Source organism: Lytechinus pictus, chromosome 12, assembly GCF_037042905.1.
Source record: "Lytechinus pictus isolate F3 Inbred chromosome 12, Lp3.0, whole genome shotgun sequence".
NCBI lineage: Eukaryota > Metazoa > Echinodermata > Echinoidea > Temnopleuroida > Toxopneustidae > Lytechinus > Lytechinus pictus.
The window spans coordinates 27017151-27034187 of NC_087256.1; the positions used below are offsets into that span (position 1 = coordinate 27017151).

The 17037-nt window shown below is 34.6% G+C and overlaps 1 protein-coding gene across 1 annotated transcript in view; it reads right to left on the bottom strand.

Annotated features, from left to right (window-relative positions):
- Nucleotides 1-15512, bottom strand: part of LOC135156166 (uncharacterized) — a 39051-nt gene extending 23539 nt beyond the window's left edge. The window contains exons 1-4 of the mRNA XM_064107744.1: nucleotides 15435-15512; nucleotides 14015-14046; nucleotides 9208-9338; nucleotides 7499-7602 (exon numbers count right to left, since the gene is read on the bottom strand). Of these exons, the coding sequence (XP_063963814.1) occupies nucleotides 7499-7602; nucleotides 9208-9338 (235 nt within the window). The 5' untranslated portion in view covers nucleotides 14015-14046; nucleotides 15435-15512. The remainder of the gene's footprint in view (nucleotides 1-7498; nucleotides 7603-9207; nucleotides 9339-14014; nucleotides 14047-15434) is intronic.
- Nucleotides 15513-17037: the final 1525 nt, after the last annotated feature.

The following is a 17037-nucleotide window of genomic DNA, read 5'->3' on the forward strand; positions in this document are numbered from 1 at the left end:
CATCTCAGATCAAAACATTGCTAAATTTATTCTTGAATCAAATAAAGTTGTTTGGAATGTTGATCATGAAGATCCTAATAAGTCTTATGATAACTTTTTAGACAAATTTTTACATGCATACAATGTATGCTTTCCATATTCCTCTTTTTCCATAACCAATAAGAATAGGAGCTATAAGCCATGGATGACAAAAGAAATACAAAAGTTAACTAAAAGAAAATGTAAGATGTATAAGAAATTTATTAAGAATCCATCTGACTATAGGAAATGTGTTTATAAGAAATCAAGAAATAAACTCACAAATTTAATTAAAAAAACCAAAAAAAAATATTATCGATTACAGTTCCAAAATGCCTCTGGTGATATGAAACAAACATGGTAAGTGATTAACAAAACACTTGGTCGTTCTCAAAAGAAAACTGGTCTTGATAAAATTACATACCAGGATCAGGTCTTAAAAGATAATAAAGTGATATATAATACAATAAACAAATACTTTGTTAACATTGGTCCGAAGTTACATTCTGAATTTACATTTAATATAAATACTCAATCTGATTTATTAAAGTATATTACTAAAAACAACAAATTATTTTTGTCCCCAATAACTCCTAAAGAAATATTGGATATTGTAACTGGTTTAAAAAATAATGTCAGTGCTGGTTTTGATGGTATTGATGTCAAGGTTGTAAAGAAGTCAATACATGTAATTGCTAAATTATTATGTGATATATTCAATTCTTCTTTTGTTACTGGGATTTTCCCAGACCAGCTTAAGATTGCAAGAGTGGTCCCTGTTTTTAAATCTGGTTCTCTTGACATAATTTCAAATTATCGTCCAATTTCCGTTTTATCAATTTTTTCAAAAATATAATAGAAAGATGTATTTATTCTTGTTTACATAGTTTCATTTCTCAGTGCAATATTCTTAACAATAATCAGTTTGGTTTTACAAAGGGGCACTCCACGTCTTCGTCCTTAGCAGAATTTGTATATAAAGTAACAAGTGCATTAGATAAACAGGAAACAATGATTGGTCTTTTTATTGATTTAAGCAAAGCTTTTGACTCTCTAGATCATGATTTATTATTACGTAAATTAAGTTATTATGGAATTAGGGGGGTTGCACTCAGTTTATTTGACAATTATTTTCAAAATCGTAAACAGTTTGTTTCGATTGATAATTTTTCTTCCTCGATGCAAGGTATAAGATGTGGAGTGCCTCAGGGGTCGATCCTCGGCCCACTTCTGTTTATAATTTACATTAACGATTTAAGTAATGTCTCCAAAATTGTGGACTCTATTTTATATGCAGATGACACCAGCTTGTTCATGTCCCATAAAAATGTACAAACTTTACAAAATATTTTCAATAAGGAACTTATTATCAGTTGCCGACTGTAGCATCCCCCATAGGAGCGAGTGATCACTGTGTTGTGAAATGGTCCCCTTTGAGAGTGATCACCAGGAAAAACGGTAATATCACCCAAAGTCGTTCCACTAGGCCGATGAAAGAGAGTGACATTCGCGAATTTGGGATGGAGATCCTCAACTGTGACTGGTCACCAGTCCTATCTGCTGTACATGTGAATGACAAATGCAATGCGTTCTACTCTATCCTAAATCCTTTGATTGAGACATATTTCCCAACACAAACTGTCAAGCTGCACAACCAGGATAAACCCTGGATAACACCTTCTATAAAGTCATTGATTAAACAACGGCAGGCGGCTTTTGCTTCGGGAGAGATGTGCGAATGGCGTCGCTTGAGGAAGCGCATCATCCGTGAAATCAAACATGCAAAATATGACTTCTACAACAATCGTGTTAGGAAGTTGAAGAGCTCCAACCCAGCGTCCTGGTATAAACACATCAGGGCAATGACGTCAGGCCGGAATGCATCACCACTTCTTCACATTGAAGGGATTTCCCCTACGGACTTCGAGGCAGTTGCCAATAACATCAACAACTTCTTTGTGAACATCGCTAGTGATATTCCGAGATTGGACACGTCTAGTCTGCCGTCATACTTACCTGCTGATCGACCACTTCCACTGATCCAGCCATGGGAAGTTTATCGAGAGTTAAAAGCTATTAATCAAAGAAAAGCTCCAGGGCCGGATGGCATCTCGGCTAGACTTGTCAAAGAATTCGCCTATGAGCTTACATGTAGTTGCCCTCTCACTGATATATTGAATGCTTCGTTCAGCCAGTCGTTAGTACCAGAATGCTGGAAGAAAGCCCATGTAGTTCCTTTGCCGAAAACATCTCAACCATCTGTGAATGATCTAAGACCAGTTTCCTTGACAGATCATTTTGCCAAGGTGGCTGAGAAATTCATAGCCAAATGGACTCTTTCCGATATGGAGAAGTTCATTGATCCTGCACAATTCGGCAACATGAAGGGAATCTCAACCTCGCACTACTTGATCGATTTACTTCAGATGATCCACAGTAACGCAGAAAAGTCGAAAATGATTACCACGATTGTTACAACTGATTTTAGCAAAGCGTTCGACAGGATTAACCACAACATAGCCATTGCCAAGTTGCTTCAAATGAACGTCCGCCCGTGCGCTATCGCGTGGATAGCGGACTTTCTTAACAACAGGCAACAGAGCGTAAAGTATCGCACATCTTTCTCTGATTGGCTAGAAGTTTATGCAGGTGCTCCACAAGGGACAAGACTTGGCCCCATTGTTTTCCTTGCAATAATCAACGATGCGTGCAACAGTCCTAATCCCCCATCCTACTGGAAGTATGTAGATGACCTCACATTGTGGAGAGTAGAAAATCGTCCGCTCCATCTAATATCCAATCAAGTGTGACCGAGTTAGAACAATGGACTCTCAATAATAATATGAAACTGAATCCCAAGAAATGTTCAAGTATGACAGTAACGTTCATGCGTAACCCTCCTCTGCCAATCATTTTATTAATTGAGGGTCAAGAAATTACTCAAACAGATTGTATAAAGTTACTAGGGGTTAATATACAGAGTGATCTTAAATGGTCTTCACATGTAAATGAAATGGTAAAGAAGGCAAACGTGAGACTGCACATGCTGCGAAATCTAATCAGGTTTCGACTGCCAATTGACGATTTGGTTAAAATCTATGTTTCTTACATTCGACCGGTGCTCGAATATTGCGCTCCCGTGTGGAGCTCGGGCTTAACTTCTACCCAAGTTGTTCAAATTGAACGTATTCAGAAGCGCGCGTGTCGCATGATTCTAGGATTTCAGTACACTTCCTACGAGAATGCTCTTCAGCGGTGCCGTTTGCCCACTCTGAGTCACCGCAGGGAATGCCTCTGTCTCAGCTTCGCGCAGAGACTCTTGGGTCCTAGCGCGAGGTTCAGACATTGGCTTCCCCAAACACGCGGTGAATCACACTCTAAGAATCTCAGAAACAATAACAAATTCACCGAAGTGCAATGTAAAACTGTTAGGCATAGAAATAGTCCTTTGCCATATCTAATCCGACTATTGAATGCTCACTGTAATTAATATATTTTCAACCACATGTAGTGAATCAGCTTGCAGTGCATGCGTCTTTCTAATTCTCTCATCCTTTTTACGTTTGCATTCCTTTAGTCTTTTTTTTTTTTTTCTTTATCCACTTAATAAGTTTCCATCTTCTCTCTTAATTCGGTCTACATTTCTGTCTGTTCTTCGTTTTTTTTTCTTTCTTTTGGTTTCCTATTTCATTCTTTTCTTTCCCTCTCTTTTTCCAGTTTTCATTAACTTAATTCTTTTAATAATTACTAATGTTTTTTTTTCTACTCTCTGTTTTTTTTTTTCTCTCTCTCCTCCATTTACTCATCTCTTTCTTTTTTCTTTCTTTCTCTCTCTCTTTCATTCTTTCCTTCTTAAGCTCCCTTTCTTTCTTTCTTTCTTTCTTTCCTTTCTCTCTCTTCCTAGCTCCATTTCTTTCTTTACCCTTCTCTTCCATTTTATCCCTTCTACTTAGCCTTTTATCTATCTATCTATCTCTACTTTCTATGCCTCTTTTTAACTTTTCTATATGACGCATTGCTAAGAATTCATATGTTAAGACTGTTTTACGTGCTTTTGTCTCGCCCTTGGTTACAGGATCCATTTCACAGGCCTCTGTAGCTGTACATTAGGTTCATTTACATGACTGGAGTTACGTTGTTTTGTAAATTCTCAAATTTTATATAGGAAGTGCAATCAATTAATAACGTATCCATCTGTTGTACACTCGCAATCTCTCTTTATGACAATCTGTCTTTTTTTTTACTACCTCAATTCACCTCGTTGCTTTTCTCCTTCCTCTCTCCCTCTTTCCCTTCATTTCTCTCTCTTTGATTTTCGCTCAATTTCCCTCTCTTTCTAATTCCTATTGTAATTCTCTCTGTCCTTTGCTTTGAGTAAACAACTTAAGATGATGAACCATATTATTTCATTATAACATTTTTAATCAGGTTATTACGGGAAAGAAAAAAAAACGAGTCTTGCCATTCAGATATGAATTTTTAATTAATCTGTACGATTTTTTTTTTATTACAACATTTTACAACAAATGCATGTACTATCAGTATCAATTTATTATTTAATTTAATTTATATCGTGATATAAGTGTATTTAAGATGTAGAGTTTGTGTAAATTCAGTTGTTCTTTGTTTGATATTGATTGTATTTTTTATGTAAATGATTGTAAAGGGTAATGCAATTCGGCTTTTCAGCCGCTATAGACACCCTTGTTGAATTAAACCGTTTTAAATAAATAAATAAATAATATGTATCTAACTGGCTTACTGTTAATAAATTAACCTTAAATGTTAAGAAATCAAATTTTTTGGTTTTTACAAATAAAAATAGATCACAATTCAAATTTGAGGTTTGTTTAAATGATAAGCCAGTTAATGAAGTAACATTTACTACCTTTCTAGGTGTTAATGTTGATAATAAGTTAACTTGGAATGAACATGCTGGTGTCGTCTGCAATAAAGTTGCCAAAATCGTTGGTGTTATGTATAAACTCCACACATTGCCGAAGAATATTCTTCTTTTATTGTATAATACCTTGATTTTACCATATTTGAATTATTGCAATATAGCCTGGGGTAATGCCTTCCAAACACATATTAACAGAATATTTCTTTTGCAGAAAAAGGCCATGAGAATTATAACTCACTCTTCTTATCTCTCCCATTCTGGACCATTGTTTACATCTTTGAAAATTTTGAATATAATGGATTTGAATAGAATGAATATTGCACTTTTCATGTTTTTCTTTAAAAAGGATCTCTTGCCTAATTCACTTAAGAATTATTTTTTATTAAACACATCTGTACATACTTATTCAACAAGAAATGCCCAAAATATCCATATTCCACAGTGCAGTACTTCCATCTTCAAAAACAGTATATTTTATCAAGGACCAGTTATTTGGAACTCAATCCCTTCTGACATTCAATCAAGCCCTTCGGTATCTGTTTTTAAAAGAAAATACAAAACATTTTTATTGTCTAAGTCTTAGATTTATTTTTGGTTCTCCCCCCCCCCCCCCATTCTCATTCGGTTAAGGTTTAGTTAGGTGTTTGTGTGTTTGTTGTGTTTATGTTTTTTTCTCTCATTGAATTTGTGATTATATGATGTTTTTAATATTTCTTTAACTTTAAGTACAATTTTTGTTATGAGTTGGCCTCACACAAGGTTTCTTCCTTTTTGGTCATTACCTTCCTCACTTTCTTTAAATTTGATGTTCATTGTATTTACATTGTCTATTTTTTATGTATTTTTATCTTGATCTCTTGAGGAGAAATAAATGAAACTTGAACTTGAACTATACCATGCTTATTTTGTTTCTCAGTTAGGTCTGAGTGTGCATTTAAGGCCTATTGTAGGCCCCTATAAATGCAATGCTAACCCTTATCAAACTTGGGGGGGGGGTCAATTTGAGCTCCCCCCCCCCCCTCTACAAATTTCGTCACTACGCCATCATGCAAAATGGATTTATTTTATACTATTTATGATCACAAAAGAGTCCCCGAAAAGTTCATCAGAAAAAACAATAAAAAAACAAAGAAATACAAATTTAAAAAACAAAAAATACATAATTATATTTTTTTGTGGATATTTGTTATAAAGGTAAAAATTGATAATCTAAAAAAAATTAGCATTCTACTAGCTTAATAAATAGAGTTAAAGGCAAAAATATATTTTTAAAAAGGCAAATTTCATATGCTTATTTGCACAATAAATTAATCAAAAAATATAAACAATTAATTTTTGTAATGTAAATTTGATGCAGAAGTACATGAAATTGCTGATAGTACACTTAATTGCATGTAAAATCAAACGCACACGAATAAGCGGAATTCTACTACACAGTCGGCTTGCGTGAGTGGCTGTATAATAGACAAAATAAAGTTAACAAATCCACTTTTAATATTTTGAACTTGAAAAAAATAAAGCAAATAGGCTACACCATGTAATATTATGGTTGTAAGTAGTTTTAGTATAATTCTTAATTGACCATGCAGTGTTCCAACTTACCCCATACCATGTTCCAACTTACCTCGTATATGGGGTAAGTTGGAACGCTTGCGATGGTCTTGTTTAAGGTAGATTTTTTTCAGTAACCATCATAGAGTTAAAAATCTTATGGGGTTCATTTGAAGCCCTTAGATATATGCTTCAAGCTGATATTGATTGTTTCTCGAATAAAATCTATTTGGATTTTACAGCCATTTTTGTCAAAAATGTTCCAACTAACCCCGATCTCCCCTACTCCTTGCTAGTTAATTGAGACGTAAAATGTTACCGCGCAAGTCACGCACCATGCATGGTGCGCACATACATGTACACTTTTAATGAGGCTTGAAAGAAGCTTGCAGAATATGACCTTCCCTGCTAGAATGCCTTGTAAGGCCTATAGGTAAAAATTCACATTATTGACCTGACCATGCATTATCAAACCTGTAGGCAGGCTCCAGTATCAAAGTGATTGCACTACTGTTTAATAAGTCATTTCTTTTCGCACCATGCTTGTGTAACAGGTCAGAAAATATATGTACCAAAGAGAGATAATTTCTATGTGTATGTAAAACTAATTTGTTGAAAAGGTCCCTGAGAGCATTGAAGCATTTGTATTGTCCCTGAAAGCATTGTATTGGGGTCATCCCTTTCAATCAGAAATACTTCTGAGGAGATCCCTTCAGGGAAGTTCTCGTTGACCTTGGGTCAGTAAGGGTGATCTTGGGATAGCTTTCTTGATAGCTTGCTTGACACATGACCAAATGAGAGGGAAAGAGACTGATCACCCTCTTGCTTTGGGGAGGTCAAGATTTTGGTTCTATTTTTGATGATCTATTTGAAGGTGGTTTGATTGGTCTTCAGACTGTCAAAAGCTGTGTATGGGGGTTGATCTACATGTACCCTCAAATTAAATGCCACATAAACTTGTATATGACTGTGTCTTGCGTCATTCATACCTGCTGTCACACTTGTATGAAAAAAAAAGTAACTTACCATGTTCCTTTAAGTACCTTGACATGAACACAGAGTAGGCAGAGATCTTTGCATCAAGTTTCTTAGTCCTTTCCATCTTCCTTCTTGTTGTTTGTGATCCTTCCCTGGAAAATAAAGAATCATTTTTGTAGTGTTTAATAAGAGGAAGTTCTACGAGATTAAAAGAAGACCCACAACAACCACAAACATTACACCTGCAGTACGAAGACAGATATTCATTTAAAGGGGAATCCAGCCTTGGCCATAAAATGTTGTGTTGGGAAGGAGAAAAATAAATTAAACAGAATGGTGAAAGTTTGAAAGAAATCGGACAAGCAATAAGAAAGTTATAGCTGCTTTAAAATTGAGATCACTAATAGTATGTAGATTTCAAATTGGCATCTGGGTAAGTAAATTATGACAAGGGGCAAGGACAACTTTCCCATAGGCCATGTACTTTATTATCAGGGATTTGTGGTTTTCTCCTAAGTACCCACTCCCCTGGGGCAGTAATCTAAATATAACCCAGGTAGTATATTGCTTTATGTCCTCATGAAAGAAAAATATAATTTGAAATAAAACTTTTGGGAAAAATGACATTTTAGCCATAATATGTATTGGAGTACATGGAAGAGTAGTCCTTGCCTTACATCACTATGACATCCCATATGCGGCCAATTTGAAGTCTCCATGGGTATAGTGATTACCAATATTTACAACTTTTAAAATTTTATAACTTTCTTGTTGTTTGTCCAATATTGTTCAAACTTTCACCTATAAACTTGTCTGATTTTTCTCTTTCTTATAAAAACAAGTTTTTATTTGGGTTGGATTCCCCTTTAAATATCCTAATCAAATGATCATCTATAATATTGAATTTCGGGAATTTCATGTAACAGCCTCAAAATGCAGCCGTTCTAATCACAATCCCTGAATCGTGTGAAAAGTGAATTGCTGCACAGACATGGGGAACCATTATTCATTTCAATTGAAAACGACTGGCAACGATTTATAACAGCTGTAATGTTGACCACAAACTGAACTTTGACCTTACCACGTGACCTCCAAACACAATAACATGCAGGTCTCCTAAGTACACCTGACCTACAACCCAAGTTTGGTATAAAAGTGACTTACGGTTGCAGCAGAGTTATCTGTCATAAGAGAGTCTTGCACATAAACTTTAATGTTAACCTGAAAATGACCTTTGACTTTACCATGTGACCTCCAACTGCAGTATTACATGCAGGTTCCCTAAGTACATCTACCATCCAAGTTTGGTTGAAAAGTGACGGTTGAGGACTGAACGGTTGAGGAGCTATGTGTCATAATGTTTGTGAAGGACGAACAACATTTGGATCTCTTTAATAGTCTCGCCTTCACCTCCGGTGGGTGAGACCAAAAATTAAATATTGTAGCGTTAACTTATTACCAAATATTTTGACATTCAACTCCCAATTCTGCATGTTGAATATGCGCACGGCCATCCACCAAACTCTAAGTCTCTAACCCTACCCGGCCCCATGCGAAAGCGACAGCATTCGCGCATGGTAAACCAAAATCATGACCAAATTTTGACAATGAACATCACTTTATCAATCACTCTAGCATATAACTCTTGATCATTTGGGACTTTAATACATAATTTTTTTAAGGTTTTCATGACAGACAACATTGATGCTATATAGTGGCATTGTAGAATAACACTAATTTACAGGCACGAAACTCACCAATTTTCTGATGCAACAGGCATTGCAAGAACTGGCCGAACTAAATGTAATGATGAAGTCGTTTTGCCATCTTCAGCAATGCTGGTTCGCTTTATTTTTATCTTCATTTTTTTCCGTGTAACAAACGCCATCTGAAGAGAGAACAAGTTATGAAATGAACAACTGGAACTTTACCTTATATTAATATGAAATGACAATATTTTTTGGTGTTGGGTCCGACAAAGAAGAGTACCAACCCAAAATCCAAGAAGACCGTCGTTTTCTGATAAAATAACATTTGCTTGCCATAACTTTTTAATTTTGTGGAATTTTCACATGCTTTTGGTGCATTCACCTATATTTTAGGAGTCAAGGATAAATGCATGTACATGAAGAGTCACAGGTAATTGGAAGTCGATCTAGGATTACAAATTGATATACCGTAATTTCATTTTTTTTCTTGCAGAAATTTGCATGAGTTATGGTGCACAGTATATGGACAATGTTTTGTAACATATTCCATTTGAAGCAGCTTTTATGTCCTGATCAAAATGACAACATTTCAATGACATTGGAGAGAAGAATATGAAATTGCAAACCAAAAACACAGATTTGGAAGGGGGCTGTGGTAAAAAATGCAGAATCATCAAAACATTGTAAAAAAAAATTATTCATGGGATATGGAGAAGAATTTGTTTTGTTTTTGTTTTAACTGATGAATTCAGAAAAGAAAAAAAAGATGAAGGGGTAACAAAAAATATGATCCAAAGTTTATAATGAAAACAAATCATAGATCTAAATCAATTTAACTGAGTTTTTTTGTAACATAAGCAGGGTTGCCAAAATTTGATAATTAGTTGAGAGTGAGACTCATGTAGGAATCTGATATAATTAACGGGTCGACATGAGTGACACCAATAAAAATGCATGCAGATGGAACAAAATATTAGAGTGAGGACTGAATTCTCGCTACCCCAAATAGGAACAAAAATCTCATAATGGGCGAGACGAGATAATTTTCACTCTGTCGGGTCGTCATCACCACTTCCGGTTTAGAGTCATGCTCGCGCGATGTTCGCGATACTGAGTTTTCCACCACGCTGAAATCGATGCCAATCAGCGTAATATGTACAGAGTATAATACTTTTTATTTCATTTGGTCAGTTTTTATTCCATTTGAATTATAAATAAAAAAAAATATATATTTCACGTGAAAATAATTTTTATTCATGTTTTTATTTGGTTATAAAAAAATCAAACAAATAATGAATATCTTAAAATTTTGCATTTAGCGACCGGCCTGACATCACGATCGTATTCAACTAGACGCTAAATATATACAGCATTCATTTCGTTCAATTTTTCGTCGACCACAAAATGGATAAAAATCAGTTTCGGAACTTAAAAAAATCTTAACTGACAGATGAATACCGTGCAATGGAAAGCGTCGGGCAGAATTAGTGACTTTAGCAGAAAAGGCCGTTAAACTGTATCATGAAAGAGAGGGTTGTGATCACGAACTTTCCGAGCGAAAGCGACGTTGTGTTGTTGTGCATGACGGCACTGTTGATCTGAATTGCAAAACAGTGCATTGGACTTCCGAACAGGAAGTTATAATACCGAAAAGCTATCCCATAATGCAATGCGCGTTACAGGGATTTTTCCGGATCTCGGCGAAATCGCTATTTGGGGTAGCGAGAATTGAATCTCACTCTCTACAGGTGAGAGTTGGCAGCCCTGCAAAAGTTAATTTTAAAGACTTTTTTTAAATGTGTTTTGTATGTGGCAAGGATGTGTTCGGAAGGATAGGAAACTCAAGCACAATACATTAAAAAATCTATAGAAATACAAAAACATCCAAATCATTGACAAAGCATTCAACAGCAACTCTTTAAACGCAACTATTTCTGCAACTGGCCTCAGAAAGTGCACATCGTCGACTGTCTGAAAAAAGGCACAAGATTGCACAGTACATATAAGTTTCAATATGGATACTCGCCTGTCAAGTATGGATATTGGAGCTTGAAAGTTCATCAAATTTTTGGATGCATAAATGATCAAAATTTTGTGATAAGTAGAAAAAAGTTCCAAACAAGGATATTTAGTCTTTCTTTAACTATTGATCTTCAAAATAAAACCAAAATTAACTGATTCTTTAAAAACGCAGGCCAGATATAAGAGCCGCAAGCTACCCTTGTCACCGCCGGTCTCTCGGCAGTCGAGCTACCCGATGCGGAGGGCTGGGTGACGGGAGCAGTCGATAGTGAGTCGTTCATGCTGGATTGAACTGGATCTGAATTGTTTGTTACTTGATAATTTATTGTGCCTTTTTCTGAAAATTTCTGTCATTACAACGTAGATTATTATTCTGATATTAATTTTAATACATACATTTTGTCACAAAAATACTTTTCTTCCCAAGTCACGAGTCAAGGTGGTTGATTGTTCAATCATGTTTCATCATTTGGAAACTGGATTCTTTTGGAAGTGGAATATCAATTTGACTTTTTAAATTAAAATGCAAAATCTAGTGTTTATTTTTTTGTAGGAAAGAAATATATTTGGAAACTTTTCAATCATGTTTCATTATTTTGAGACTGGATTTGCTTTAGAACTTAGGTGAATATCATAAATATTGACAGTTTTATTAAAATGCAACAATTATGTTGTTTATTTATTTTCATTTTTTTATTGTTTCTTTTTTATTTTTTTTATCATGTTTCATTATTTGGAGACTGGATTTGCTTTTGAAATGGGTATACCTTAAATGTTGATTTTTTTTATCAAAATGCAAGAACTATGTTGTTTATTTTGTTGTTTTTTATTTATTTTAATTTTTTAATTTCACTCTTGTAAAAAAATACATGAAAACTCAGAGGAAAGAATATTTTATTTCCAGATGGGTCTAAGTCCTATATTTATGATTTTTTTTCTTCTCTATTTTATTACTTTTATTTATTTATTTCGTTTCCTTTTCTTTTCTTTTCGTTAGGGGTGCAGGTGGGGGTTGTGTTTTAAATTGGAAAATGGGGATTGGATTGGTACAAGTTTTTGTGTCACTTTTGTTTCTCTTGTTTTGAGTGTTTGTTTGGAGCTTTGATGTCTGTTTTCGTAGCTTTGATATCTGTTTTTTCCTGGTTGTTCAGAAAGAAATAGACCACTCTTTTCCTTTTCTTTATGCTTCAACTAATAATTTGGTGCCTTTCAAGTATATCCATGGGGAGATTGGTATGTTAGTTAAAGGACAAGTCCACCCTAGCAAAAAGTTTATTTGAATAAAAAGAGAAAAATCCAACAAGCAAAACGCTGAAAATTTCATCATAATCGGATGTAAAATAAGACAGTTATGACATTTCAAAGTTTCGCTTAATTTCACTAAACAGTTATATGCACATCCTGGTCGATATGCAAATGAGGGGACTGATGATGTCATCCACTCACTATTTCTTTTGTATTTTATTATATGAAATATTCTAATTTTCTCCTCATTGTCAAGTGAAACAACTATTAATTCCTTCATGAACATGTGAAATTAGCTTTGTTTAATATTATATAGTTCAGTCAAGTTGGTCCTTATTGTCAAATGTGTAAAAAATGAAATATTGTTTAATTCAAACAATAAGAAACAAAAGAAATAGTGAGTGAGGGACATCATCTTCTGTCTAATTTGCATGTCACCGAGTTGTGCATATCACTGTTTTTTGAAAAATAAGCGAAACTTTAAAATGTCATAACTTTTTTATTTTACATCCGATTTTGACGAAATTTTCAGCGTTATGCTAGTTTGATTTTTCTCTATTTATTCAAATCAACATTTTTCTGGGGTGGACTTGACCTTGAAGTTCTTTTCCACAAAATCTTGCTAATTTTTTTGTTTTGTTTCATAATAATATGGAAGTATGTGTAAAAAATTGTGTACATTTATGTGCAGTGATTTCACTCTAGAATCTGAATTCACTTATTTTTCTTAAAAAAGAGAGCTCAAACAGGGCCTTTGTTATTCAATGTATGTATACAAATCTAAGAAATGCATTGAAAACTGATAGAATATATGAAAGCTTAATTTTTATACTTCTTGATACTTGTAATAAATTGCATACAATGCTACATATTTTACACTCAGCTGCTCATCCCTCCGAGAAAAATTGTAATCAAATATTCAAATGTCCATTGTCCCTAAAATCAAAAGCTACATGTACATATTATACATGTATAACAAATTGTTGAAACAAAAGAATACATAAGGAATTGGTGAAACAATCAAATACATCAGGAAATAGCACACTTGTATTTTTATTTGATCATACGAAGTATGAAAGGAATGATAATTTTCATATATGTAAAAAATACCCCGTACATACATGTATACAATACTAAAGTTGAAAAAGAGCTTGTAATTTATCAGAAAAACAAATAAATACATTAAAAATTACAAAAGCAATACTTTAAACAAATTCATTTAGAAAATTATCTACATGATGCTGTTTTGATGCCAACTAAATTACATAAATTATCTATCATGATCACCTTCATTTGGAAAAAAAGAGGCAAGTAATTGTTATTTTGCGTAATTTGCAATGTTGCATAATCAATTAGAATTAATTAGAAGAAATTATTTTACACATATTAAGAAGTACTAGCACATCAATGATGTGGAGCTCATCCGGCATCTCGCAACAAAATTTAACACAATTTTAATTTCAGCCCAGTTGACACTGTAGTGAATTATAGTGGTGACATAAATTGAGGATATAGAATTGAAATTGTGATCTATGAATAAATTTCATATAAATTAAGCATAAATAACTTTCTAGTCAAAATTTCTTACCTCTGTGTAGAAACTTGGTGAACCTCGTGTAGCTCTCAGATGGAACAAAAAAAATCAAAATCAATCAACAAATAAATAAGTAATTTTTGTGAGTTTTGAAAATATATGAATAAATTAGCATATTTAATGAGTTTCAGAATGTGTTGAAATTTTGTATCACCACCTAGAGCTATCATTTAAAGCAAACAAAATTGAAATTGATCAACAAATGAAGAAGAAAAAACATTTTTTGTGATTTATGAATTTTGCATAAATTAGCATAAATAATTTTCCAGACAAAATTTCAAAAGTTTGTGTACAAGTTTGGTGAACCTCATGCAGCTCTATCAGATGGAAGAAAAAAAATCAAAATCGGTCAACAAATAAAGAAGCATTTTATGTGAATTTTTAAAAATATGCATAAATTAATTTCGCATAAATTAGCATAAAAATTGTTCTGGTCAAAATTTCAAAATTCTGTGTAGAAGTTTGGTGAACCTCATGAAGCTCTACCAGATGGAAGCAAAAATTCAAAATTGGTCAACAAATAAAGAAGCATTTTTGTGAATTTTGAAAAATGCGCATAAATTTAGCATATTTAATGAATTTCAAAATTCTGTGTAGAAGTTTTGAATCCCCCACCTAGTGCTATCATATAAAGCAAACAGAATTGAAATCGGACGTGAAATGGCGAAGAAGAAGCATTTTGAAACAGTGGACGGACGCCACACCACGGCATATTAAACTTTAAAGCTCATTTGGCCCTTCGGGCCGGATGAGCTAAAAATTACAAAGTGACATGATTACACATCCATTGAGCTTTCTTTCACCTTTCCATTGATACCTAAATAACTTCAAAGGGCTCAAAAACAAAGAAGTTAGAGCCTGTTGAAAACTTGGATTCAAAATGGTCAAAAAATCGGTTTTGTATTCCATTGACTTTACATTATTAACATTTATACAATGAATAACCACCAATTTTGATGAATATGCGCGACTTAAACTGGAATAACTTTATAATTTCTTGATGAAAATTAGAGTTCTTGGTATCAATTGAAAGGTCATTTTAATAAGAGCTTTCAAATGATACCAAATTTATTGATATGTGATGATTTTCATTTTTTTGTCACGTACCTATGTCAAGTTATATTCGTGCAGGCTCCACTCCACTTCACTACCCGTCTACCGTACTAGTGTAGCGGTAGCGAAGAAGGGGAGTGAAGCCTGCACGAACACCACTTGATTTGAGGTATTCGACTCACTCTTTGTATGTGGTGTGCATACAAAACAGAACCACTGACTGTACAGTGTAGCCTGTACGGTAGTGTAGGCCCGATGATGTTTTGTTCAATCAATGAGAGTGAAGTTGATTGATTGTCGAGCTTGACCAGTGCATTGGTGAATAGTTTAGCTAATTAGTAGGGATGATCAGTTGACTTACCAGATTTTCTTGATTGTTGTGATGCTGGTCTTGGGTCTCCGGTCGTCCGTCCATATGCATGCAGTGCACGTGTGATTGTGAATGCAATTCGATCGATAATGTGTGGTCTTTTCTTGCTAGCCTTCCCCCAGCTAGCCCCTCCCCCCCCCCCGGCCCCCTGGCCCCTGTACCCATATAATTATGATTCCCAGCTATTGTTACGTCATAGATTTCTGATAGTAGGTTGTTTTGCATTTCCCCAGAACAGCCGAGGGCACATACCCCGACAGCATTTACCTTTTTGTTAGGATCGATGGTCTCACGTTATATTATGTTGATCATCTTTAAATTTCCCGCTTTAACCCCATCACAAGAATTTAAAGGTCAGAATGTACCGAGATATGTCACATAATTATGTTTGTCCCGGATCGGGATGTTTGTGTCGGGGGTTTGTGTGTTGGCTTCCACCCGGGGATTCCACTGACTATGGGCCCGTCCGTTACGATTGATCCGATCAAGATTGAAAGCCAGCAAAGTCAACATATAAAATGCTTGTTTGTTAAAAAAAAAATCTTGATATGAATGTATATCCATAAATTCATTGATTTTTTGACAATTTTGTGTGTTTTCCTTTGTTTATAATTACAAAGGACATTTTGCAAATTTCCTGTAGACAAACATATAAATTATGACACTGACATTGGATTTCCATAGGCATAGAGTTACGATTGATTGCATCGTAACTCTTTGTAAGACGGGGCCTATAGGAGCAAGGACCTGTGAAAAATGAGTTCGTACAACCCACACCACAGAAAGGTTTGACACCATAGGTAGTTAGTTAGTCGACCCCTAGATCACTATAGCTAAGTAGTAGTCTCAAGTCACGGTGGTGTCACATTTTTCTACAGTCGAATTTAAAGAGCGATGTAAAATAGCAAAAAATTGAAAAAAATCAACAATTAATCTGTAAGGGTAAGGTGAAATGTAAGTTCAAGTTGCCATATCATAAATACGTTATGTGTAACGGAATGTTGCTGGGTGATAGCTCTAACGTTACAGCAACATTAAAACGTGAAATTTATAGATCGAACCTTCAAAATACACTCATGGCCAAGTTCCATTTCAATCTCAAGTAGATATGAAAAAATTGAGAAGATAAAATGAGTTTGTGTATTCAAATATTATGTGGCGCTATATAATGCTAAATTCATTACCAGTAGTGTAGGGAGCCCCCCCCCCCCCCAAAAAAAAAAAAAAAATTGAGGGGTTCAGACATGGCGTATGGGGCAAACGGTTTCTAAAGAGCTCCGAGCGACCGAAGCGATCGATTGAGCAAAAAATAACGTTTTTAATACAACAATCTATTTTTGCCAGATTTTGACATAATAATCCAGAAAATATCACATTTCCTCCGATTTCCTTTTGTTTCTTCTAACTACTTCATTTTTTCTTAATCGTGAAATCTTTTAGGGGTCAATGGCCCCTACCCCCCCCCCCCCCACTTATACGGCAGAAATCATACTGAATTATAAAGAAAATGAAATGCTAACATTCAATTTTTTCCCCTCGTAGTCATCGTAATATCCTTTTCCCTCCAAATAAGTATGGTGATCTCCGCGGCAAC